General features: G+C 35.3%; 1 protein-coding gene across 1 annotated transcript; it reads right to left on the bottom strand.

The window, feature by feature from the left end:
* Positions 1-1210: 1210 nt before the first annotated feature.
* LOC107036133 (trifunctional enzyme subunit alpha, mitochondrial) lies at positions 1211-14939 on the bottom strand. The gene is made up of 7 exons (XM_015253877.1): positions 14775-14939; positions 14467-14576; positions 14121-14393; positions 11647-11897; positions 7954-9137; positions 6680-6882; positions 1211-1898 (listed from the first exon to the last, which is right to left on the bottom strand). The coding sequence occupies exons 1-7, from the start codon at positions 14845-14847 to the stop codon at positions 1695-1697; spliced, it is 2298 nt and encodes a 765-aa protein (XP_015109363.1). The 5' UTR covers positions 14848-14939; the 3' UTR covers positions 1211-1694.
* Positions 14940-23455: the final 8516 nt, after the last annotated feature.

The following is a 23455-nucleotide window of genomic DNA, read 5'->3' as shown; positions in this document are numbered from 1 at the left end:
ACTTTCCTCCCGCTCATCAGAAAGGAAATACAAAATTACAAAAATACAAAATACAAAATACAAAAACACAAGGCGTGTTAAAAAATAGCATGTGCCTCTCGGGCGGAGAAAACATGACTTTCCGTCCTTGGTGCACAATATAGTATTCTGACGAGTGTGAGGGTTGCAGATCGACGCGAAGCTGAGGAATGCAAACACACGATTCAGAAAAGTTGTTTTCGGCCGAGTGACGAACTCGTATATTTCGATACGAGTCTTTGCCTCGGGCCGCCAACTTCACACTCGTGAAAATTCCCGTCGCACATGCGTCGAACCGCATATTTTGACAGTGATGTTACGTTCAGCAAGTGGCTGAACTGTGTCTTTTTCGTTCACACGTAAACGAAAAGACTTCGTTTAGTTTTCGTTTATGAGTAAACGAAAAGGCACTTTTCGACACAAGATGAACGTAGCCGCAGTATCAAAATAGTATATTTCGTTACGAGTGCGGAAAAGAGTTTTTTGGCTCGTGGGAGGTTTATAGCACGAGCCAAAGGCGAAAAGAGTGTTAAAGTCATTGTTAATAATTCCACCACATCCTTTTAGATATATGCAAGTGCCACCGGGATTTCCTCATCATTTCCTAGGAATTGAATGAATTATCGTCATCTTCACATACAAACTATTGCCAATGTGGTTGCTTTCGCGCTTCTTCAGGCCTCGATAGAATGCAGGTCAAAATAGAATTACCATAATTTTAAAGTCATCTATTGCTAAAAATAATCAAAACGTAATTTTCAGGAATCATTGAATAATTGCGATTTTTTACGATAAGTGGAAATGGGTAATTGGTTAGTCGATCAAGCTTGTATAATAATTTTCCCTGGTCAACGAAACTTCTGGTATACTTGCATCAGCCCAAGGACCCCGCCTTCTTTTTTTCATATCAACAAATGCCATTGACGAGTAGACTGGGAGTGTTGGACCGGTAAATGATGCAAGATGCGTACTCCGTTACGAAGATTTATACTTATTACCACAATTATTTGTTGAACAAATTATGATGCTGGAGCGGAATCATTGAGCTTGACCCGTGTCATTTTTTTTTCTTCTACATGGCACGGCGCCGTGAATTAATTAATGCACTTAATGCGCATTTGCTGCATTGATTGTCCACTTAAAGTTGATCGTGAAGTCATTAAAAGGGGGCAAAAATAGTATGCTGTAATAATAGTGGAAAGTAATGAAAATCATTTATGGATTGTGTAAAATTTATGTTACATGTTTGTTTCTTTCATTATTTCTCATGATTGGAGAATAACACCTATTCTTCAAAAAATATATTTATAACAATATTTCAATATTCATAGAAAATATGGAAATGTAAGCTTTTTCTGAATTTTTTCATACAAAAACTATATAAAATGCGATTGTTCTCAACAAAAAGCACACATGAAGTGACTAAATGGGCTATTCGACCCTTTAGCCAATTTTTTAAATATTTAGTTTCGAAGTACTGATATTTGGGCCACTGAACGTGAAAGTTCTGTACCTCATCGAAAGGATATCAAAGATTTCCAAGTCAAATTTCCTGTCGCTAATTCATAGAATAGCCCAAACATTTTCTAAGCAGTTTTCATCAAGTCGTCGATTTCTCGACTGTCGATGATTCTTCTCAAAATTGAAAAAATCGATAAATTCTTCAGTAATCTTTTCTACTTGGCGTGAAACTTTTTCGTTGAATCTGCTGCCATATTATAAAGAGTTTGACAGGGTTTGTATGCTTCTCCGTAGTGACTAGCATACTCTTCCATCTTTCTGACGAGATTACCGGCGCCATACGAGTCGACCCATCTGAATGGACCGCCCGTGAATGGTGGGAAACCAAGACCAAATACAGCGCCAATGTCACCCTCGAGCTAGAAAAAAAAGCAATTCATCATCAGCTTGAAAATTTCATTATGTGTAGTCCCTAGTAACCTTTATATTTTGTAAAAAAAACTGCGCCAAGAAAAAGTTTTCTTTGGTTCTTACTGGGAAGTAGAAATTGTTGAAAAATACAAAGAAATGAAAAAGAAAGCCAAGTCAGCAATGTCGAATAAACGAAAATAATGCACAATCAGATTTCTATAAGAGAAATAGTTTCAAATCGAATGAGGATTTTAAAAAAATTCTTGATGAAATAAAAAATTAGTAGAAGGAGGACCAACGTCCTTGGCGCGGATCAGAAGATGGAGAATTAGATTGATACTAGACAATGAGTTGAAAAACTCCGCGCCAAGAACGTTGGTCCTCCTTCTACTAATTTTTTATTTCATCAAGAATTTTTTTAAAATCCTCATTCGATTTGAAACTATTTCTCTTATAGAAATCTGATTGTGCATTATTTTCGTTTATTCGACATTGCTGACTTGGCTTTCTTTTTCATTTCTTTGTATTTTTCAAAAATTTCTACTTCCCAGTAAGAACCAAACAAAACTTTTTCTTGGCGCAGTTTTTTTACAAAAACATGTGTTTTTGTTTTTTTAGGGAGATTTCATTATTTTTTTCAAAATAAACAAGGAATCGTTTTTATATCCTGTAAATTTTTTCATTTTCAATTCAATTCGGCTCATTTATTTTTCACACGATAAATCATCTTTCCAATTAACAATCGAAGTAAAACAAATAGTTCTATTCCATAGTCGTTATTTGCACCGACTTTTAATTATTTATTCAAGATTTTCCAACTGAATTTGCTTCTTCGAGAATTCATTTGTGCACGAAACTCGATTGAAAAATATCTGTGGAATTCATCATTCGTGCACCATATTCAATTTGTAAATGCCCGGGCTTCCCTCCTTGGTGCGTATGGTTGTATTGCACTGCTACCAACTCCGTAACAAAAAAATGATAGGCAGCCCAGTTCGGAGATATTTTTTTTCAAATTGTTCGTTTTTTTACAATTACTCGAGTTCTACTCATCTGATTTCGATTTATTAGGGATCAAAATTTTCCATTTTTCACCACCTATAAGAATGTTTTTTATCCAAATTTTTTCCAATCTCTCGATGCTCGAAATNCTAATAAATCGAAATCGGATGAGTAGAACTCGAGTTATTGTAAAAAAACGGAACAATTTGAAAAAAATCATATTTCGGAACTGGGCAGTCAAAAAAATCTGAAAAAATTTGAGAGATAGTTTTTCAAGCCCTCTAATCGTAGAAAAAATCACCATAAATTTTCAAGAGGGTGAGGGTTAGCCNCGATGCTCGAAATAACGAATGTTCGAGAAAAAAAAACATTGAAAAACTTAAATTTGACTAATTACATCACGGTTGATTTTTTTTTTTTTTTCAGTAATTCCTATAATCAAAACAAAAATTTTGAGCCGTCATACATGTTGGGTTTCATCTTAGATCTATTTTATTTTTTATTTTTTATTCTCAAAATTCCGCGAATTCGGTCAAAATACCCCAAAATGTAATTGATTGATTTTGATTATAATCAGTATGAAGAAAATTTAAATATATACCTATATATGACATATTTTTTCGATACATAATTAAAGTCATTTTAAGGTGTTTTCACCAAATTTTCGCAATTTTAAAAAGAAAAAATTAACAAAAAAATTCATCCTGGATGGAACCCAGCATGATGACGGCTCAAAATTTTCGTTTTCATTATAAGAATTGCTGAAAAAAAATTAATATAATCGACCGTGACGTAATTGGCAAAATTCAAGTTTTTCAACTTTTTTTTTTCGAAAATTCGTTATTTCGAGCATCTAAAGATTGGAAAAATTAAAAAAAAAAAACATTCTTCTAGGTGGTGAAAAATTGAAAATGAAAATTTTCCCCCCTAATAAATCGAAATCGGATGAGTAGAACTCGAGTTATTGTAAAAAAACGGAACAATTTGAAAAAAATCATATTTCGGAACTGGGCAGTCAAAAAAATCTGAAAAAATTTGAGAGATAGTTTTTCAAGCCCTCTAATCGTAGAAAAAATCACCATAAATTTTCAAGAGGGTGAGAGTTAGCCGTTGACTCATTTGGCATGCAATACCTCATATGTAAATGGGGGGTTTCGCTAATTATTGGTATGGGTTTGTACCTTTAAAAATTTAATTTTATTGAGGCGTCTTAGATGGCTTTCTTTTCATTCGAAAGAGCTAAAAATTTTTTTTTCAAATTTTATTACGCCTACAACGTTAATTATTGAGTTCTATGAGCTTTTTACAAAATTTGGTATTTCAGCACAGGTCAATTTTTTGTTGGGTTTTCAATAAGTATTTCCGACGGANTAAAAAAAAAAAAAACATTCTAGGTGGTGAAAAATTGAAAATGAAAATTTTCCCCCCTAATAAATCGAAATCGGATGAGTAGAACTCGAGTTATTGTAAAAAAACGGAACAATTTGAAAAAAATCATATTTCGGAACTGGGCAGTCAAAAAAATCTGAAAAAATTTGAGAGATAGTTTTTCAAGCCCTCTAATCGTAGAAAAAATCACCATAAATTTTCAAGAGGGTGAGAGTTAGCCGTTGACTCATTTGGCATGCAATACCTCATATGTAAATGGGGGGTTTCGCTAATTATTGGTATGGGTTTGTACCTTTAAAAATTTAATTTTATTGAGGCGTCTTAGATGGCTTTCTTTTCATTCGAAAGAGCTAAAAATTTTTTTTTCAAATTTTATTACGCCTACAACGTTAATTATTGAGTTCTATGAGCTTTTTACAAAATTTGGTATTTCAGCACAGGTCAATTTTTTGTTGGGTTTTCAATAAGTATTTCCGACGGAAATTTTCCATTCTTTCGATTGAGCATGGTGTCAATTAGCTCACGACATGGGAAATGCTATAAAATAGCTGAAAAAGAAAATTGTGCATGGTAGCCCCTTCCCCCACCTTGATTGGATATTTTTTTAATTCGTTACCCAAAGTGACTATTTTTACGAGACATATTAAAAAATTAGACTGGTACTCGGATTCGTTCTATCCAAAAATTTTATTTTTCTTTTTTTCTTTTTTTTTCTTTTTTTTCTACAATTTTTCATTTGAAAATTCATTATTTAACGATCATTTATAGACCTTCAATAATGAATTTTAAATCATTTCTGTCGGAAATACATATTGAAAACCCGAAAAAAATGACCTCTGCTGAGGCGTAAAATTTTCTCAATAACTCATAAAATTCCAAAATTAATGTTGTGGGGATAATAAAATTTGAAAAAAAAATTAGAAAACAATTTTTAGAGGGCTTTTGAATGATAAAAAAAGTCATGTAAGAAACCTCAAAAAAATTAAATTTTTGAAGGTGCAAAATCATACCAATAATTGGCGAAATCATCCAAATGTGAATCTAATGAAGGGACTGACCCCACGACTGCGAACGGATACGAAAACTTTCACCGGTACGTCAAACGATCGACCGACGGCACCAAATATCAATTTAACATTCAATTTGTTACAGTATATTATCTAACAGCGAGTTCAGGATAATTTTAGAATTCAGATTCTTTATGAGTACATTTCAACACCAGGCGGTGAGGAACTTTTCTGGCGAATATGAGTGTACAGGACGAACCGAAGGCGAGTTCTGTAATCGTATGTGGTAGAAAAGTTCTTCACGGCCGTGTCACCTTTACGCACGAGAATTTACTTTACGCACGACAAGCAGGGATAGCCAAATTTGTAATATTTAATTACCGTTGAATATGGTAACTATGAATTAAATAACATCACTCTTAAATTTTTTGAGTATTGAAGTATCATCAATTTAAATATTCAAATTTTCAACTATTTTATCAATCAATAATTGAGGTAGGAAGATTGATGATTATTTGTGTAATCGAAAATCCCCTTTTAAGAAATTTGAATTATTCTCTAGTAGTTAATTTACAGTTTCATATTAACAAATTTTAAATACATGATTATTCAAAAAAAAATCAGATTATTAATATTATATTATTTGAAAAATTAGATCAACATATTTAATACCTTCATTAATGTAAGGGTCAAATTCTTGTAATATTACAGAAATTTAATATTGATGTGGATCCCTGAAAACAAGCACTGTACGCACACCAAACGATTTCGAAAGGTGAATTTTTCAAGCAGGTATCACAAAATAGTATATTGTGTTACTAGTGCGTAAAGTTTCACTTTTTCACACGCACGAGTAACACATCCTATTTTTTGTGGGATCTGCCGAGTTCACTATTCGGAACGGTAGTGGGGATAATGTGGTTGTTTTTGCGCACGAGTGCGTAAAGTTCAAGAGCGTGAAGTGAATTCTTGTGCATAAAGCCTCGCTTTACACACTCAAAATTCACTTTACGCACGCTCGTGAACTTTACGCAGGCCATGCGCAAAACAACCGCTCTACGAACACTAAACCGTTCCGAAAAGTGCACTTTTGAGGCAGGTATCACAAAAAGTCTTTTCGCTTACTTGTAACCCTTTCCCTTTTTTCCCCTATTTTCCTTTTTCTTCATATTTACACTCATTCATTTGTCCTTAACGCATTTTCACCATTCCTGATAGTCGCTTGACTCTCTCAGTACGGTATCAATAGAAATTTCGGTAATTGTTTTTTCATTGGCACTTGCCTCTACAGGAGTGAGAGGATAAAACCATTAGGATTAGAAGAAGAAGAAGAAGAAGAAGAAGAAGAAGAAGAATTGTTTTTTCAGTTTATGTGAGCAAGTAGAACTTACAGGATTAGCAAGGATATTTTCCTCGAGACACAGTACAGCTTCATTGACGAATCGAGTAACCATCCTCAACTGAAGATCTTCATCAGCAGTGCTACCTTTCGGCTCCAGGTGGTATTTCTTTAGAATATCTAAGGCTCCAAGATTAATATCTCTGTCTTTTCTGCCAGCTTCGTAGACGTAAATTCCTTTCCCCGATTTTCGGCCTGAATAACAAAAATTATAAGCACGATGAGAAAAAATAGATTAATTGATAGTCCAACAGGATGGATCAGCAGAGACATGTATTCAAAGGTCTTAGAGATTATGACGAACCGGATAATTCTAAACAAAACAAAATTTGCGGGATAATTCTACATGTATGAGAAATTTACATGAACCTGTCTTACAAGAATAGTTTCGTTGACAATTTTTCTAGCAAAATCTTTCTATCGTGAATTTTTCCTTGCAAAAAAACGTTTGGAAAGTTCTATAAAAATTGGATAGAAGGCAAATTCCTATAAACTTCTCTCTTTGGAGAAGTTTATATTACTTTTTCTATGGATAAGATCCATATGAATCTCATAGCAGAAGAAAATTTCCGATAGAAATTCTCCTATTTTCTGTAAGAATTCCTACACCGAGAAAAAAAAATTTTTAGTGTCAACTGAGCGTGTCGTCTAAATAACTAGCGAGCAAAAAATCCTGGAAATAAGGGACCGTTTCACTCATTTTGAGGAAATTATTCCGAAAAATCAGAAAAAATCCCTTATTTCAGTCATTCTTACTGAACTCTAGTAGAACGGTAACTAAATTCAAACACTTTTTCTCCTACCTCGGAGCAAATGTTCTTTTTGGAGTTCAGAATTTTTGGATTCTTAAAATAAGAACATTCTCATTCACTGAGAAAATGAATTATTTTTGCCAAACATCCATTTACTTGAAAGAAGTATTCATTTTTTCAATACCGTATTTCTCCAATCTAGTCATTCCCAGGCAATTCTGACCCTGGGTTTTCGACCTCGATGACCCTTATTTATACTCTTACTCTGATCCTTGTGACCCTCATTTGGACCCTTGATCTTGTGACCCTCAATTTGACCCATATGACCTTCGTGACCCTTCTTTGAGCCATTATTCTGACCCTTATTTTGATTCTCGAGACCCTGATTTTTACTCTCATGACCCTTATTCTGACCCTTGTGACCTTTATCTTGGCCCTCATGACCCTTATTTTGGCCCTCATGACCCTTAATTGGAATAACAAAGAAATTATCATTGAGAATGAGAGTACTTACCCAAATACCCAGCTTTAACCATGTCACTCATAATATGAACGTCGCCCCCTTGGAACCTCGGTCCAAATGCTTTGCTAAGATCAGCACCAATATGTGATCCAACATCGATGCCCACCTCATCGCAGAGCGTCACAATCCCAACAGGAAATCCGAATTTCTTCGTAAGTTTATCCAAATGCATGGGATCAGCCCCCTCCTGAAGTAATCTCAACATTTCCGTCGACATAGTACTGAGGATTCTAGTTGTGTAGAATCCAGGACCGTCACCAACAGTAATAACAACTTTTCCCTGTTTCAATCCAACATCAACAGCAGTCTTGATTGTTTCCGTTGATGTTCCCTTGTGCGTAATGATCTCAAGAAGTTGCATTTTGTCTACTGGTGAGAAATAGTGCATGCCAATGACTTTGTCAGGACGACTGCTTCCAGCAACAATTTTAGTGATTGGTATTGCTGATGTGTTTGTAGCAATAATACAATGCTCGGGGGTATTGGCCTCTACTTCCTTAATGACTCTATGTTTGAGAGCTAAATCTTCAAAGACTGCTTCGATAATAATATCAGCATCTTTGAAATCATCATAATTTAATGTGGGAATGAGATTGGCCATTATTTTGCTCTTCTCCACCTGACTAATACGTTTTCGCTTTACCCCATCTTCGAATTTTTTTTGGACTTGTCCAACACCCCTGAAAAGTCCAGCATCAGTGGTGTCCTTCAATGCAACACTGTAACCTTTGTCAATACTGACAGTTGCAATACCTGCGCCCATCAGTCCAGCCCCAACCACACCGATTTTCTTCACCTGATTTTTGGACGCACCAAAACGATTCTTTTTGCACGCCGTCTGACCGAAGAACAGGCTAATCAGGCCTTTGGACTCTGGCGTTAGTGCCAAAGAGGCGAAGCCACGGGCCTCTGCTTCGTAGCCCGCTACTGGACCCTTATCCACTCCTGTACGAATCACCTCCAAAATTTTCAAAGGTGCAGGATAGAGACCATTCGTCATCTTCAATACTTGCTGCTTCGATTTCTTGAATATTTGATCTTTCACTACGTCCAAACTTAATGCCCAATTAGTAATCTTCCCCGTAACAGATTTTGGAGAACGATCAATCTTCAGTTGCCCGGAGGCTAAGTCTTTTGCTACTTTTATCGCTGTGTCTTCTAAGTATCTCAGTGTACTGAAAATGGAAATTAATGTTTTCGATGAATCATCAGATAATTGTATAAAGTAAATGTGCCTATGCTCGTTTCTATTTCTATCGCTGTTCATCAAAAGTAAGATGTAATTGAATTAATTATTTCTAGTGATAAAGAAAGTGGTGGACAACAACAAATGGTGGCTTATCAGATGAGAAGAGAGAGAAATTCCGTTCGTATCAGCTGGTGCTACGAATGAGGAGATTCTTGAGCGATAAGTCGAGCTATTGAAATTCGTCAAATGTCGATGGCAATGTCTCTGTTGTGATAGGAAAATTACATTAAAACTCTCTTCAGTAAGAATTCAACTAGTCAGAAATTTAATGTCGATAATGAGCGGAATAGGTACAATGAAAATGGAATTGAGCCCATGATCGTCAGACAACTTGTCCATTTCCTTCGGGAGATTAAACCGTAATTCTGTCGTGAATTGGTAAACTAGGATAAGTGAATTTTTTTAGAAAAAATCTGGTGAAGCTAAATGAATGTGACTTAGTCAATTCAATTTTATTATTTTGGATTTTGATGGCTAAATCGCTTCCACACATTGATGGGAAGCGATTCACTCAAAAACGGATTTTCGAAATAATGCACTTATCCTAGTTTACCAATTCACCACAGAATTCTAGGATTCTGACTTCGTTTTGATGTATTTTCTGTTCAATTTATATGGAAACTAGCAGGGGTTCAAGCCTATCCGCCAGAAGGCATGTGACCGTTACTTTTTGTGTTACTAATATCTTTCTTTTTTTTATTTCTACCAATTCCATTGGTAATAAGCTTCCTAATGGATCCTTAGCAATTGCTTATTCTTGTGAAAGACATACAACCGTAACCACATGCTACCGGGTGTCTGAAGGAAAATATTCAACCTTTTAATAAAAAAGATTTATACAAAAGGTTAAATATCTCCGAAACTGGTCGGCCGGTTACACCTATCCAAAATACCAACTTTCGGTATTGTAAGAGCTATAATCATACCGAATTTCAACTGGCTATCCCCATTTTTTCTCAAGTTATCGTGCGTACAAGATTTTTCATGAAAAACGGAAAAACGGCAATATCTTCCAACTGTGTATTAAGGGGAGACTGCGGTGAAATTTAAGAGTCCCGGCTCGGCCTTAAGAGCCATTGGACGACTTTTGATATATGAAAGGATATCTAAAAAAGTGAGAAAAATTTCGGACCCGAACCGTTTTGTCCCGTATATCCACCAAAAACGTCGTTTTTCACGATTTTAGCTTAGAAATGCCCCTTGTACCACAGTTTTCATCCGATTTCAACTTTTTTTTTGTTGTTGAAATGTTCGCTATACTCCAACGAACAAACCCAAGTATCCGTTTTGCTTTATATTTATCAGATCATGAGAAAATGATTTTTTTAGTTTCTATTTTTTTTCCTCTTTTTAGCAAATGCTAAAATTAGTTGTTTTTCGTTATTTCACGTTGTAATCATACGTAATCGAAATATTATAACAAAAAAAAATGGGCGGAAAACAACGAATTTTAGCATTTGCTAAAAAGAGGAAAAAAAATTAAAACTAAAAAAAAACATTTTCTCATGATCTAATAAATATAAACCAAAATGGATACTTGGGTTTGTTCGTTGGAGTATAGCGAAAATTTCAAAAAAAAAAGTTGAAATCGGATGAAAACTGGTCCAAGGAGCATTTTTAAGCTAAAAATGTGAAAAATGACGTTTTTGGTAGATATACGGGGCAAAACGATTCGGGTCCGAAATTTTTCTCACTTTTTTATATATCCTTTCATATATCAAAAGTCATCCAATGGCTTTTAAGGCCGAGCCGAGACTTTCAAATTTCACCGCGATCTCTCCTTAAAGAGTTTATATATTCTGATTGAGTTACATAGAGACCATCAAGATGAGTATTTTGAAAAAAAAAAATTGAAATTGGTGCAGTAGGTTTTGAGATATTGAGGAAAAACGAAATTTAAAGAAGTTGTTATATCTCAGGAACTCCTGGACTGTTCGGGCTGAAACAGCGCGCTAGAGTTGAGCTCAATAATAGCTACAATGCGTCAAAATTTCAGATTTTTAGTTACAAATTTCACCGTATTTATGTTGAATTTAAACAAAATTAATCACCAAAAATCCAAATTGTCACATACATACATACAGACATGACCATAAAAACATTATTTCTTCATGTTTCATAACATTCTAGACCATTTGCAATCAAAACTAGAAAATCTAAAAATCGGGCAAAAATAAGGCATCCACTCGAAAGCAAAAAACATACATATAGACTCTATCTAAAAATCGCATATTCGGACTTTTGAGACCATTTTTAGTTTTCCTGACGGAAAAAATTCGAAACTTGATTTTGAGCGATTACAAAGTTTCCATTCGGAAGCAAAAACCATGAATTCATGCTCATTTTCATAGAAATGTTGTCAAATCGAGCGTAGGAACATTGACCTTATTCAAGTGATTGTAAAAGAATTCCAAAAACTAAGAAATTAACTTTACTTCTTCTCAGGTGTGCTAAGGCCTGGTCCTAGACGATCAACTAGCAAATCAACAATTCCAAACTTCTTAGCTTTATCAGCTTTCACCATGGTGCCAGTCAGTGTCATACTGAGGGCTTGTGGTAGTCCTATTAGCTTGGGTAACCTCTGAGTACCTCCGGCACCAGGAAGAAGACCGAGTTTTACCTCTGGCAATCCTAAGACAGTCTTTTTGTCATTCACAGCTAAACGATAATGACACGCAAGTGCAACCTATAGGTGGTTTGAAATAAAAATGAATTATAATTAGTGCACTGCCAAATATTATCAATTCGATTATTCTTCCCTGAATGCTACAAGAATATAGACAGATAGAAATTTTATGGACCCAGGGACCCAGGCGAAATTTGAAAGTCTTCGGTTGATGAAGATAAAATTAATTTATTCTCATTTCTAACTTCATTGTTTCATTTTAAAGTATATCATCTGATACTTTGACTCAATTAATTTTAAATTAAGGTTCAATGATTTCAGAATTTTATCGCTTTCCAGTGTTTTTAGGTTAAGACCACAAAGGTTCTTAATTTAAAAACTTTTCTCATTTGAAATGAGTGGATTTTTGGTACTGAATATTAATAATCTTCTTAAAAGTAAGTAATAAGTTTCTCATTCTCATTATGATTCCTTCTAAAACCATAAGTTTTCCACAATCAGTGACTTGGTTCTAAAAACAAGAAATTTTTTCTCTTTCGTGCGGGCAAGGGAGATATCTTATGAAGAAATTTAATAACTTTATTACGACATTAGGGAAAATATAAAAATATTCAATTCTGAATTTTTTCTCATTTCTATAATATTATACTTGACTGAGGAAAAAAGTAAATCTTTTCGATTCTAAAATTAATCTATGTTCACTTATAAATTCATTGTTATTTAAAGTATTTCATCTGACACGTTGATTCAATTAATTTTCAATTAATGTTCAATTATTTCAGAATTTTATCCCTTTTCAGTGTTTTAAGAGCAGAGAGGTTCGTAATTTAACAACTCCATAGTTCTCCATTTAAGAACTTTTCTTACTTGAAATAAGTAGATTATTAATACTGAATTTTTAAATTTTTTCAGAAATTAAGAAACTTATTTAAGTTTCTCATTCTCATTACACAGTCCTAAAAAATTCCGGCTTTTTTGACACAGAGATGAGACTGCCACTACTCGAAAGATTTTTGCACGCTGATATCAAATCCGCAGGTCAAATCTCCTAAAATAAAAATAAAGTTTCGCAGAAAGAAAAGTTACAGTCCTCAAACTGGCCCAAAATCGCCTTTTTCAAAATTTAAGTAAAAAATAATGCCTACGTCGATTGAGCTGAGAAAAAAATCAACGAAAAGACCAAGAATTTTAGTTCTAGATGAGGTAGAGCAGTTTTAATCAAAAGTAGCAAATTATTCACAATAAATTCTGCATTTTTTCAGTAAAAATGCATCTATTTTTAGAAAGAATGTCATGGAAGCTACAGTTTAAAGTTGCATCACCACGTGGAATCTTGACCGCCAGATTTGAGGGTTATTTGTCTATTCAATTTCTTGAATCTAAAGTGTCTTCAACAGAATATAACTAAATATAACGCTCCAAGAAAGGAGAATTCTAATTTCTCTCGTCGAGAATGAACCAAATCTTTCAGGGAATGGTTTATGGAGGTACTGTAATGGGAATAAATCGATCTTTGGTGTGCGGTGATTGCATAGTTGCTAAATTCTCCACTCCGAGATACATATTTACTGATTTATTGTATCTTGAGATACTAAAAAGTTGATAAAAATGGGCATTTGAGTAGTAAAGACACCGTACGAGAGTCGGCAATTTTGTAGGAATTTTGTAGAACTATGTTATGCACTGTTACAAATTTTTTGAAATTTCATGGAAAATATGATAGTAATTCTTATGAGATTGACACTGAATCGGATTTAGGGGAAAAATGGTCATGAAATTTCAAGTTCTAGGTAAAATTCAAGGAAATTCATGAATTTTCAGTGGAACATGAATATTCAGAAACAAAATGACATGAATTTTCAATTTTTCCATGAATTTTCCTGATTCTTCTGAATTTTCACAGAATAATTGAACTGAAATAGAAGTATTTTATTGATTTTCAGATCATTTGAAGGGAAAATCAATGGAATATTTGATTTTTCAATGACAATATTTTCTCAAATTTCAGTGGAACTTGAACACAATAAAAATTTATGAAATTTGGGACGGAAAATTCAGACGAGAATTCTCAACAGTGTCATTCCTTCTAAAAGGATGAGTTTTCCGGAATCAGTGACTTAGTTCGGAAAACTAGAAACTTTTTCTCTTTCGTGCGGGCAAGGGGATATCTTAGGAAGTTCAATAACTTTATTACGACATTATGAAAAATATAAAAATATTTAACTGTGTGAATTTTTCCTCATAAGGATTATATCCTTAGCTGAGGAAAAAAATAAATCTTACCTCCAAACCACCCCCCAGACAATTGCCTTGGATAGCAGCAACAATAGGTTTTTTGCATCCAGCAATGGTATCCATGATTTCCTGACCTTTTTTTGACACTTGATAAACTTCTGTTTCGTTGTTAAGATTCTGTAACATTGAGATATCAGCGCCGGCAATGAAACTGTTTGGCTTGCCACTGATTAGCACTGCAGATTTAACAGCAGAATTACTCTCAATTTCTCCCATCAGGCCCTGCATTTCTTGTATCACTTCAGCTTGCAACGTATTCTCCTGAATGAATAATAACCATGTTAATTTATTTTCATATTTAGTCGAATGTTCATTATAATTCCTATGAGTTTACCTTGACACCTGGAGAATCGAGTGTGATAACAGCCACATCATCGATGATTCTGTATTTCGTGTACTTATTCGATACTGCAGTTGCTAAAAATCTGAGAGAAGTCGGATGTCCTTCAAAGGGAAAAAAGAAAAAATCATAGGTATTGAAATCGTGTTCGAAATCCGCAATCTTTGAAGATCTTCGAGTCGGGTACAAAGGTTAATTTTCGAATGATGAGGCTAATCTGCAGTTTTTTAATATAATAATTTTTTGCCTGATAATTATGTGATTCTACAGACATGTCGCTATAACACCAAAACACGAATTACCTGATGTCGTAACACACTCATAATTGTTTCGGGGAAACCGTCTCAGTGCTCCCAAAATCCTTAAACTTGCCATGTTAGACCTACTTTTGTATACCCTCCTCTACAGTGCAATCTGACTGAATCCGACGAGCTCACTGGCCAAAGAACTCTCTTCGGCAATCTCCGGGCTTCCATGCATGTGCCGACATTGCCCCACTATCCCCCCTCCGACACAGGCCGATAGACACCAGATTCGGCTCTCGGCAGTGCTAGGGATTATACAGCTTGCAGCCAGAGAATAGTTTAGCTTTTCAGCAGCCAGGGACGGGGTCTGATCCAAGAATTCGTAACCGGCGAAATATCACTCTTCTGTGGCAAGCATTTCGTATAATGTCGATAGTTATCGGTAAGATTACCTTCGAAGGGCGGGAGTTTTGAATGTCTAGCGCCACTCCGGCCGCAAGCGGCCGGTGTGTTGATTCCCTTTGATTATGCCCTTTTTGCAAAAAAATAGATCTGTGCGCACGCTTTAGCGCGAGAGAATTAAGAGAATTAAGAGAATGAAGAGAATGAAGAGTGAAGCATCAATGAATAATTTTTAATCTTCGATTAATTCATTTTTTTTGCTTTTAAAAATAATCTGATTAAAATCTGTAATTGTTGAAAAATGAAGGGAGGGTTATGAATTGATTTCCCAGAAAATTGAAAAAATTTCTTGAATTCTTCGGAAAATTCCACAGTTTTCCAGATAACCGTAGTTCTTCAAAGATTTTTCTCGAATTATTTGGGAAACCGAAGAATTTTCATGAATTTTGTAGAATTTAGGATTTATGTATGAAAATCTGAGAAGCAAGAATTGATCATTTTTGCGTATGATAAATATGAAAAAATTAAAATTTGGGAAGTGAAGAATAATTTGTGCGTTAAAAAAATTTAGAAATACTATGTTTATTTTCTCATGATCAACAATTAGGCAATTTAAATATGTTTTGATATAAAGATAAACTTCACACATGAAAAAATGAAAAACATGACGCAGAAAATTTTTTTGCCATTTGAAGAATTTGAAAATACCGGGGATTTTTTTCAGCGACTACTTCACGTGACTCATTGATCAATCAAAGGGTGCGTTTCGGAATCAACTACCGTAGCTGCAGTAAAGCAAAATTAGATAGGGTTGCAGTACTGCTACTGCTACTACGTCGATTGCGAAATGCGCCCAAAATTGCGGATTAGCGGTCAGGTAGTTTCGAGATATTTCGATATAAAACAACTTCACGTTTCTTTCATCTTCAGTAAAATAGGACGTTACTTCATTTTGTTATAAAATAAACATCGTTCACAGGGATGCGAAATGATGTCACATTTTTTCATATCGTAATTTGGGTCACACTGTTGACTCGCATATGATAAGAGACTCGTTAGATGTAATGTGACCGTCATAAATTTTTCTGTTACAAAATCTTGTCATAAATTTTCAAATTGTACCGGCTTTTCGGTGCAAGGGTTTACTTGCCTCATCTTTGAAGGAATATTATCTCATTTTGAAAAAAAAAAATATTTTTTTGTCTGAAACCTACCATAAATTGATCAAATATGTATGCAATGTTTTTCGCTTAAGAAATGAATCAAATATGGCTGAAGGAAAATGACCTTCATTGACGGTCACAAGACTAGGCGTTCATGACGGCTGTCACAATTCACCCTCCCCCTTCTGTGACCGTCACAACTTGTCAAGAAAAAATGACAGTCATTTTTCATCTATATAGATGAAACTTTATTTTTTTCTCGGTCAATTTTCAGTTGAATTCCTTTTGTATTGGCCTAATCCGCATTTTGAAATGGAAATCACGTTTTTTTTTCATTCATAATATAGATGAAACTATTTTGTTTTATTCATGACCGTCATAAATTGGAAATTAGTTACGACCGTCATTATGCAACTATATAGATGTTTTGACAACAATTTGGTTACAAATGATTTGTGACAATCATTTGTAGTTGGAAAATTTGTGCGTCACATGACCGTCATTTTTTGGTCATATGACGCGATCTAAAAAATGACGGTCATTTTGCATCTCTAACTACACCCATTCGATCAAAATTCACGTTTTTTTTTTGGCAAATTATTGATCGGATTGACGCGAAATAATATACCGTTTTGCATTTTATAATTATTGATTGACGCACGAAGTTTCATGGTAGTGCAATCATTTTCCTGTATTTTGTCTGAAGTTTTGTGAATTTCCGAAAAGTTTTAGAAAAAACGCAGGAAAATGATTGCACGATCATCAAATTTCGTGAGCCACTAAGTAATGATAAAACGCAAAAACGGTATATTTTTTCACGTCAATTCGATCCACAATTTACCAGAAAAAATAAAAAAACGTGAATTTTGGCGAAAAGGGTGTAATACATCCTTAAGAATCAAGTCTAATGGAATAAATTGAAAATGGTCTCGTCATTTGGTAAAACCCTAAGAGGGCAAAAAACATTGGTCGTTGATGCATACACATTTTATAAACACAGCGACGGTTCAGATAAAGTGATATGGAAGTGCAGTGCCTATCGGAAAGCATGCGGAGCATGTTACGATTACCAATTTTCGGTATTTTTTATCTTAATTGTCTCATAATAAAACAGAATGCAAATAAAATAGTCAAATAGAATATCAATTTTCATCACAAGATTTTTTTTTCAATGGCCACACTTTGCGTTAAATCAGATCATTGTGGATAGCCGTAGTTCAGTTGAAATTGAAGTTTTTCCCGAATTTTTTCCTCTAAAATTTTGTCTAACGAAGACTTTTTTTCAAATTTTCTTTCAAAATAATAATGAAATAACCCTAGGATGAAATGCCCTGGGATGAAAAAGTTCGGGGATGAACTTTCCTGCTACCGATCTTCAGAAACCTAATTGTTTCAGAAATTTGACATTTCTCTAAGTGTTTACATAAATTTAATATCGAATTGAGTCACTAATTCTCATTCCCCCGGTATAAATGTATTCATAAGAGGATATCATGAAGATGTAACACTTCGATATTGCGTTTCTAATAGAAGGCGAACGTAACAATGGGGGTGGGGTAATAAACCACCCAAGTGTATCCGTAGGAGCGCCCAGGAGTAAGATCGGTTCGTGAGACTATTAGAAAGCTCACTCGATCGTTTTTCTCCACAACCACGCATTGAGTTTTCGCCCTCTCCTCTTTCAATAAAAGGATGTAATGTCAGACAGTATTTACCATAAAATTTTGCACTTTCAACCACACTGTTAAATATTTTCGTCTGAATTATCCGTGCCAAATTCCGGAAATTTTTATCGTATTTAAGTTCCACTGAAATTTCAGGAAATCTTGCCGTTGAAGAATCAAATATTCCTTTGATTTTCTGTTTAAATGATCTGGAAATCAATAAAATATTTGATTTTTCAGTTCAATTATTCTGTGAAAATTTAGAAAAATCTGGAAAATTCTGGGAAAAATAGAAAATTCATGTCATTTTATTTCTGAATATTCATGTTTCACTGAAAATTCAACCATGTTGTGAAATTTCCATCTCACTCCCTATGAAAATTCATGAATTTCCTTGAATTTTACCTAAAACTTGAAATTTCATAACAATTTTTCCCCTAAAATCGATTCAATGTCACTCAAATGAGATTTACTATAATATCTTACATAAAATTTCAAAAAATTTCTGTCGGTGCATTCCACATCTCTAGATATTACCTGCATTCAGGTATAATACCGACCACTAGGCTTCGGTCGTACTTTCCCCATAATTTTCTAAATTCTACGAAGAATCCCGAATTTATTATTGGGAAATATCAAGTGGAATAGAAAAAGAAAATTTGAGAATAATGTTTTTTAATCAGAGTTTGAGTTTTTGATGCAAGAAACATCGTAATACCTTTTTGAAAGAAATATTCAATGAAAATTTTGTATCTTTTCCGTAAATCCGGAGCGAAATGTGGTTGTAGGACATTTTACGGAACTGTCACGGAATTTTTCCAGAACGTTCCGTAATTTTTATTTGAATCTCCTGTGAAAAATTACGATACCGCCACTTAAATTTTTTGTATCGATTCTCTCCGTGCATTTTAGGATTTTCTTTGCAAACGGTGGTCAAGAGAAGATCTTGCCTCTGACTCTTGAGTTACCGTCCATGTGAAAGGGATTAAGTCGTAAAGTATCAAATGAAGAGGGAGGCAAACCGGGTCGAAGAAGAATAGCGAAATATTTTTGGAAAAATTGTTGGATTTTATGACAGTCACGGATTAGAGTGAGAAAGCTATGAATTCTCAAAAAATGAAACAATTGATTTTAACAATTTTCGACCCAGGGTCTCATCATTGCCATGATTTATCATTAAATTAGAGAGCGAATTCAAAATCTAATGAGTAATAAGTTCATGTGTAAAGAAACTAATGAATTGATAATTGTCGCAATGATCCAGACAAAACGAATTGAAAATGTGCACTGTTAGAATTTTTTTTTAAATTCGTGGAAAATATGATAATAATTCTCATGAGAGTAACATTGAATCGGATTTAGGAGAAAAAAGGTTATGAAATTTCAAGTTTTAGGTAGAATTCAAGGAAATTCAGTGGGCGTAAGATGGAAATTTCACAACTTGATTGAATTTTTAGTAGAACATAAATATTCAGAGATAAAATGACATGAATTTTCAATTTTTCCTTGAATTTTCACACTTTAAGTATTTTATTGATTTTCAGATCATTTGAACCGAAAATTTATAGAATATTTGATTTTTCAGCGTGAATATTTCCTGAAATTTCAGTGGAAATTAAACCTGATAAAAATTCCTAGGATTTGGCCCGGAAAATTCAGACAAAAATTTTTATCAGTGTTCCACTAAAAAAAAGTCAATCAATGAAAGAGCTTTTCTCTCTCTCATCTCTTCAAACAGGAAACCAGTAATAAACCCATAAATTTGAGAAGACTCCGACTAATTCAGGACCGACCCAGGATAGAGTTTTCTATGTCTGTCTTCGTTCTTTAAGTGCACTTTCAATTTTTCGTTAAACCGTAAAAGTCATAAAACCTTTCCTTTGAGAGGGTTTATTTGTCCAGAGACAGTTTCAAGTGTTCTCTTTCTCCCTCTTCACACGTGTGTGGGTGTTTGTTCGGGATCACGTAGACCTGAGATTTAGGACTGGGCCCATGATATGAGAGGCTGTATTGGAATGAGACCAACCCCATCAACTGGGGTCAGGCTCGTTATTGGTGGTCCCCTACTCTTTTGAAAGAAAAGTGACGATGAGTGTTGGCCTCCCTGATGACAGTGCTAGGGGAGCTGGTGGTATTACCGCGGACCTAACAAAATAACGCATATTCTGGAAATAATAATCAAATTGTAGGTGAATAAACGTGAGAAAAGTGTTTTGTGGTGATTCAGCTTCAAGATTATGCACTTTTTGGAGTCGCGAATACAGAAAAAAGTATGAAAATAATTAATTATACTCGTATCGCCGAGTTTCCAATATCGCGCAGGGCGCAAGTAAAATCCCTCGGTTTTCATCAGCTGTCATGGAACTTAGTTGAAATGAGAACTTCACATAAACGTTCAATATTATTTTATTGTAATTTAATCGTACGACAAAGTAATGCTTCGTTTTTTTTTTTTTAGATTTAAGGGGAGACCGCGGTGAAATTTGAAAGTCTCGGCTCGGCCTTAAGAGCCATTGGACGACTTTTGATATATGAAGGGATATCTAAAAAAGTGAGAAAAATTTCGGACCCGAACCGTTTTGTCCCGTATATCCACCAAAAACGTCGTTTTTCACGATTTTAGCTTAGAAATGCCCTTTGTACCACAGTTTTCATCCGATTTCAACTTTTTTTTTGTTGTTGAAATGTTCGCTATACTCCAACGAACAAACCCAAGTATCCGTTTTGCTTTATATTTATCAGATCATGAGAAAATGATTTTTTTAGTTTCTATTTTTTTCCTCTTTTTAGCAAATGCTAAAATTAGTTGTTTTTCGTGATTTCACGTTGTAATCATACGTAATCGAAATATTATAACAAAAAAAAAAATGGGCGGAAAACAACGAATTTTAGCATTTGCTAAAAAGAGGAAAAAAAATGAAAACTAAAGAAAAACATGTTCTCATGATCTAATAAATATAAAGCAAAACGGATACTTAAAGTATAGCGAACATCTAAAAAAAAAAAGTTAAAATCGGATGAAAACTAGTCCAAGAAGCATTTTTAAGCTAAAAAAGTGAAAAATGACGTTTTCGGTGGATATACGAGGCAAAACAGTTCGGGTCAGAAATTTTTCTCACTTTTTTATATATCCCTTCATATATCAGAAGTCATCCAATGGCTCTTAAGGCCGAGCCGAGACCTTCAAATTTCACCACGGTCTCCCCTTAATTGCATATGGCATAACTCTAACCATAAATTTTTCACTATAAATATACTGAATTAAAGATTTGGTCTAACATTTAATGCACTCATCACAAACAAAATCCTCCGCCTTTGATGCTGTGACACACTCAGCAGGTGCCCACACGGCGCATTCACGGCATCGGAACCACATTTCGTCCTTTCCGTGCTCCTGGCAAACTGGACATACTGACCCGTTATCGTTCCTATCACCGTTCGTTGGTCGTTCACCTGAATTCTCATCATCAGGTAATTCCAGATTGCGAACCGCTGTAACAATTGTGATGTAATAGAAAATTTGTGATGTAACTGTGATTGTATATAGAAAATTCAAAAATCAACAGGCGACAAAAGATCTCTTACCTCTTTTATTTTGAGCTGGTGCCTTCCTCTTCGCTTTTTTTGGTTCAGATCTGGAGAATTTTCTTTTTCTTTCTTAATACGCACAGTCTTTGGTTTCTTTCTTTGGGATTTTTCCTTTTTCCTGACGTTTCCGCTTCTTCTCTTCCAAAATCTGTTTCATTGGGGAGCTCGTTAGAACGATCGTTCTTACTCCGTGCTTACTTCTGGTTCGACGACGGATGTTGAAGAAGTACGGTTGAGAACAATTATTTGAGGTGGAGTTGAAGACTGAGAAACTGACGGACTGAAAGGCTTAAGGAAATGAGAGATGGGTGACATTGACGATAATAATTGATGAATGCCAGGAATCATCAGCGAGGGGGTGGCTGCGCGTGCGAGCTGTTGGCACGATGTTCGTGTTGTTGAAAAAGATTGTAAAATAGATGCAGCAGTGATTTTTGCCGTCTTTGTCCCTGCCTTTGGAGATTCATTCTCCGGTACTGGCGATGGAGCATTCTGAACCAGCTGATTAAAATTTCTTACTGACTGAAGAGCTAATTCTGACTGCCGAAGAGTATCCTTCGATGGATGTTTTGAACTAGTGGATTGAATGGTGGGTTTCGTCGAGCGTGGCGTAACAGCAGACACCAGAGAATCTGGAGGGCTTTGGTGGATCTAAGCCACTGTGGCTGGTGTTGAAGTTTCTCCTGGTATAGCCCCATTCTGATCATTGGAAGATTCAGCAAGGGAAACTGGAGAAATTGGAGGAGCAAGTCCGACGTCTAACTCTCCAAGCCCATCGATCTCAGTATTTTCCTCTAGTGCCTCGCTGTGAACTGGTTGTGCAGCTTCTTCAGGTTCTGTCGTATTATTTCGCTCTTCTGGAAGCAGTGAAGACTACAGGCTGAAAAAATCACCGTCAGAAACGAGAACTGGGACGTCTAATGTCAGAATATTATTTCCTGCGTCTTCCAAACGGTTCACTGCAGGTAGAGCTGCTGGAGAGCGCACTTAAAACCTCGGCAGCCATAAAATCTTCATGAGAGAATATATTTCTGTTCAGCGGCCATATTCCGGAGGCTTCAAATCCTGAAGTGGCATTTTTCATCGAAGTAACCGAAATGTAAGCCTTGTGAAACACTGGAGCCAAATCAAAAACAGTAATTCGTTGTCCTTTTGTTTGCTTTAAGAATAAGTTACATTCTCTCTTGAATGCACTCTTCAAAGGCCCAAAAAAGCTCACATCTAGTGGCTGCATCCAGTGAGATGAATGTGGAGGCAACGTTACCAGTACAATTCCATTCTGACAACAAAAATTGTAAACTTCGATAGATATGTGGCTGTCGTGATTGTCGAGAATGAGTGCGATGGGATTTTCCTTGGAAGGATGTTTGTGATGAACGAAATGTTCCAGCCAAATGAGAAATAAAGCCAAATTAGAGTAACCATTAGCAGAGCAATGATAGATTGCGTCAGGAGGGCCACCACTCTGTAATCCTGGAGCCATCCGTTTACGAGGGAAAATGAACATGGGTGGAACGTACTCTCCTGCTGCGTTATCAGCACATATCACCGTGACATTTTGTCTTCGCTCGCCACTTGCAGCAGTGCCCACTGTTTTCTGTCCTTTTTCCGCAACGATTGCCACCGTTTCAGGTACGACTGAAATCCCTCTTTCATCCATATTATAGATCCTTGAAGGGGGGAAATTATATTTCCTCAGCTCCTGTTCCCAGTGATCGAAAAATAGCGAGACTTCCTCGTTATTGAAGGCTTTTATGCGGTTGAAACTTGTGTTCTCTGGTGTACGTACTGCGAGCGTTGGATTCCTCTGAATAAACCTGTCGAACCACGCACGTCCTGCGACTTGTTTTTCTCGATTGAAGGTGTGAGGAATCTTGTGTTTCTCTGCGAAGTCAAAAGCTGCTTTCCGGATTTGTAGTGG

Source organism: Diachasma alloeum, unplaced genomic scaffold, assembly GCF_001412515.2.
Source record: "Diachasma alloeum isolate Michigan unplaced genomic scaffold, Dall2.0 Dall_scaffold_00206, whole genome shotgun sequence".
NCBI lineage: Eukaryota > Metazoa > Arthropoda > Insecta > Hymenoptera > Braconidae > Diachasma > Diachasma alloeum.
The sequence above is the reverse complement of the archived record's forward strand: the minus strand, read 5'-3'. Positions and strand labels throughout refer to the sequence as shown.

What these genes read in the sequence shown, in the direction of transcription:
- LOC107036133 (XM_015253877.1), bottom strand. Translation starts at nt 14,847, where the DNA reads ATGGCAAGTTTAAGGATTTTGGGAGCACTGAGACGGTTTCCCCGAAAC. An exon ending in TCGATTCTCCAGGTGTCAAG is followed by an intron (nt 14,394 to 14,466) that starts GTAAACTCATAG and finishes TTATTCATTCAG; the next exon opens with GAGAATACGTTGCAAGCTGA. An exon ending in CTTAGCACACCTGAGAAGAA is followed by an intron (nt 9,138 to 11,646) that starts GTAAAGTTAATT and finishes TTCCATTTTCAG; the next exon opens with TACACTGAGATACTTAGAAG.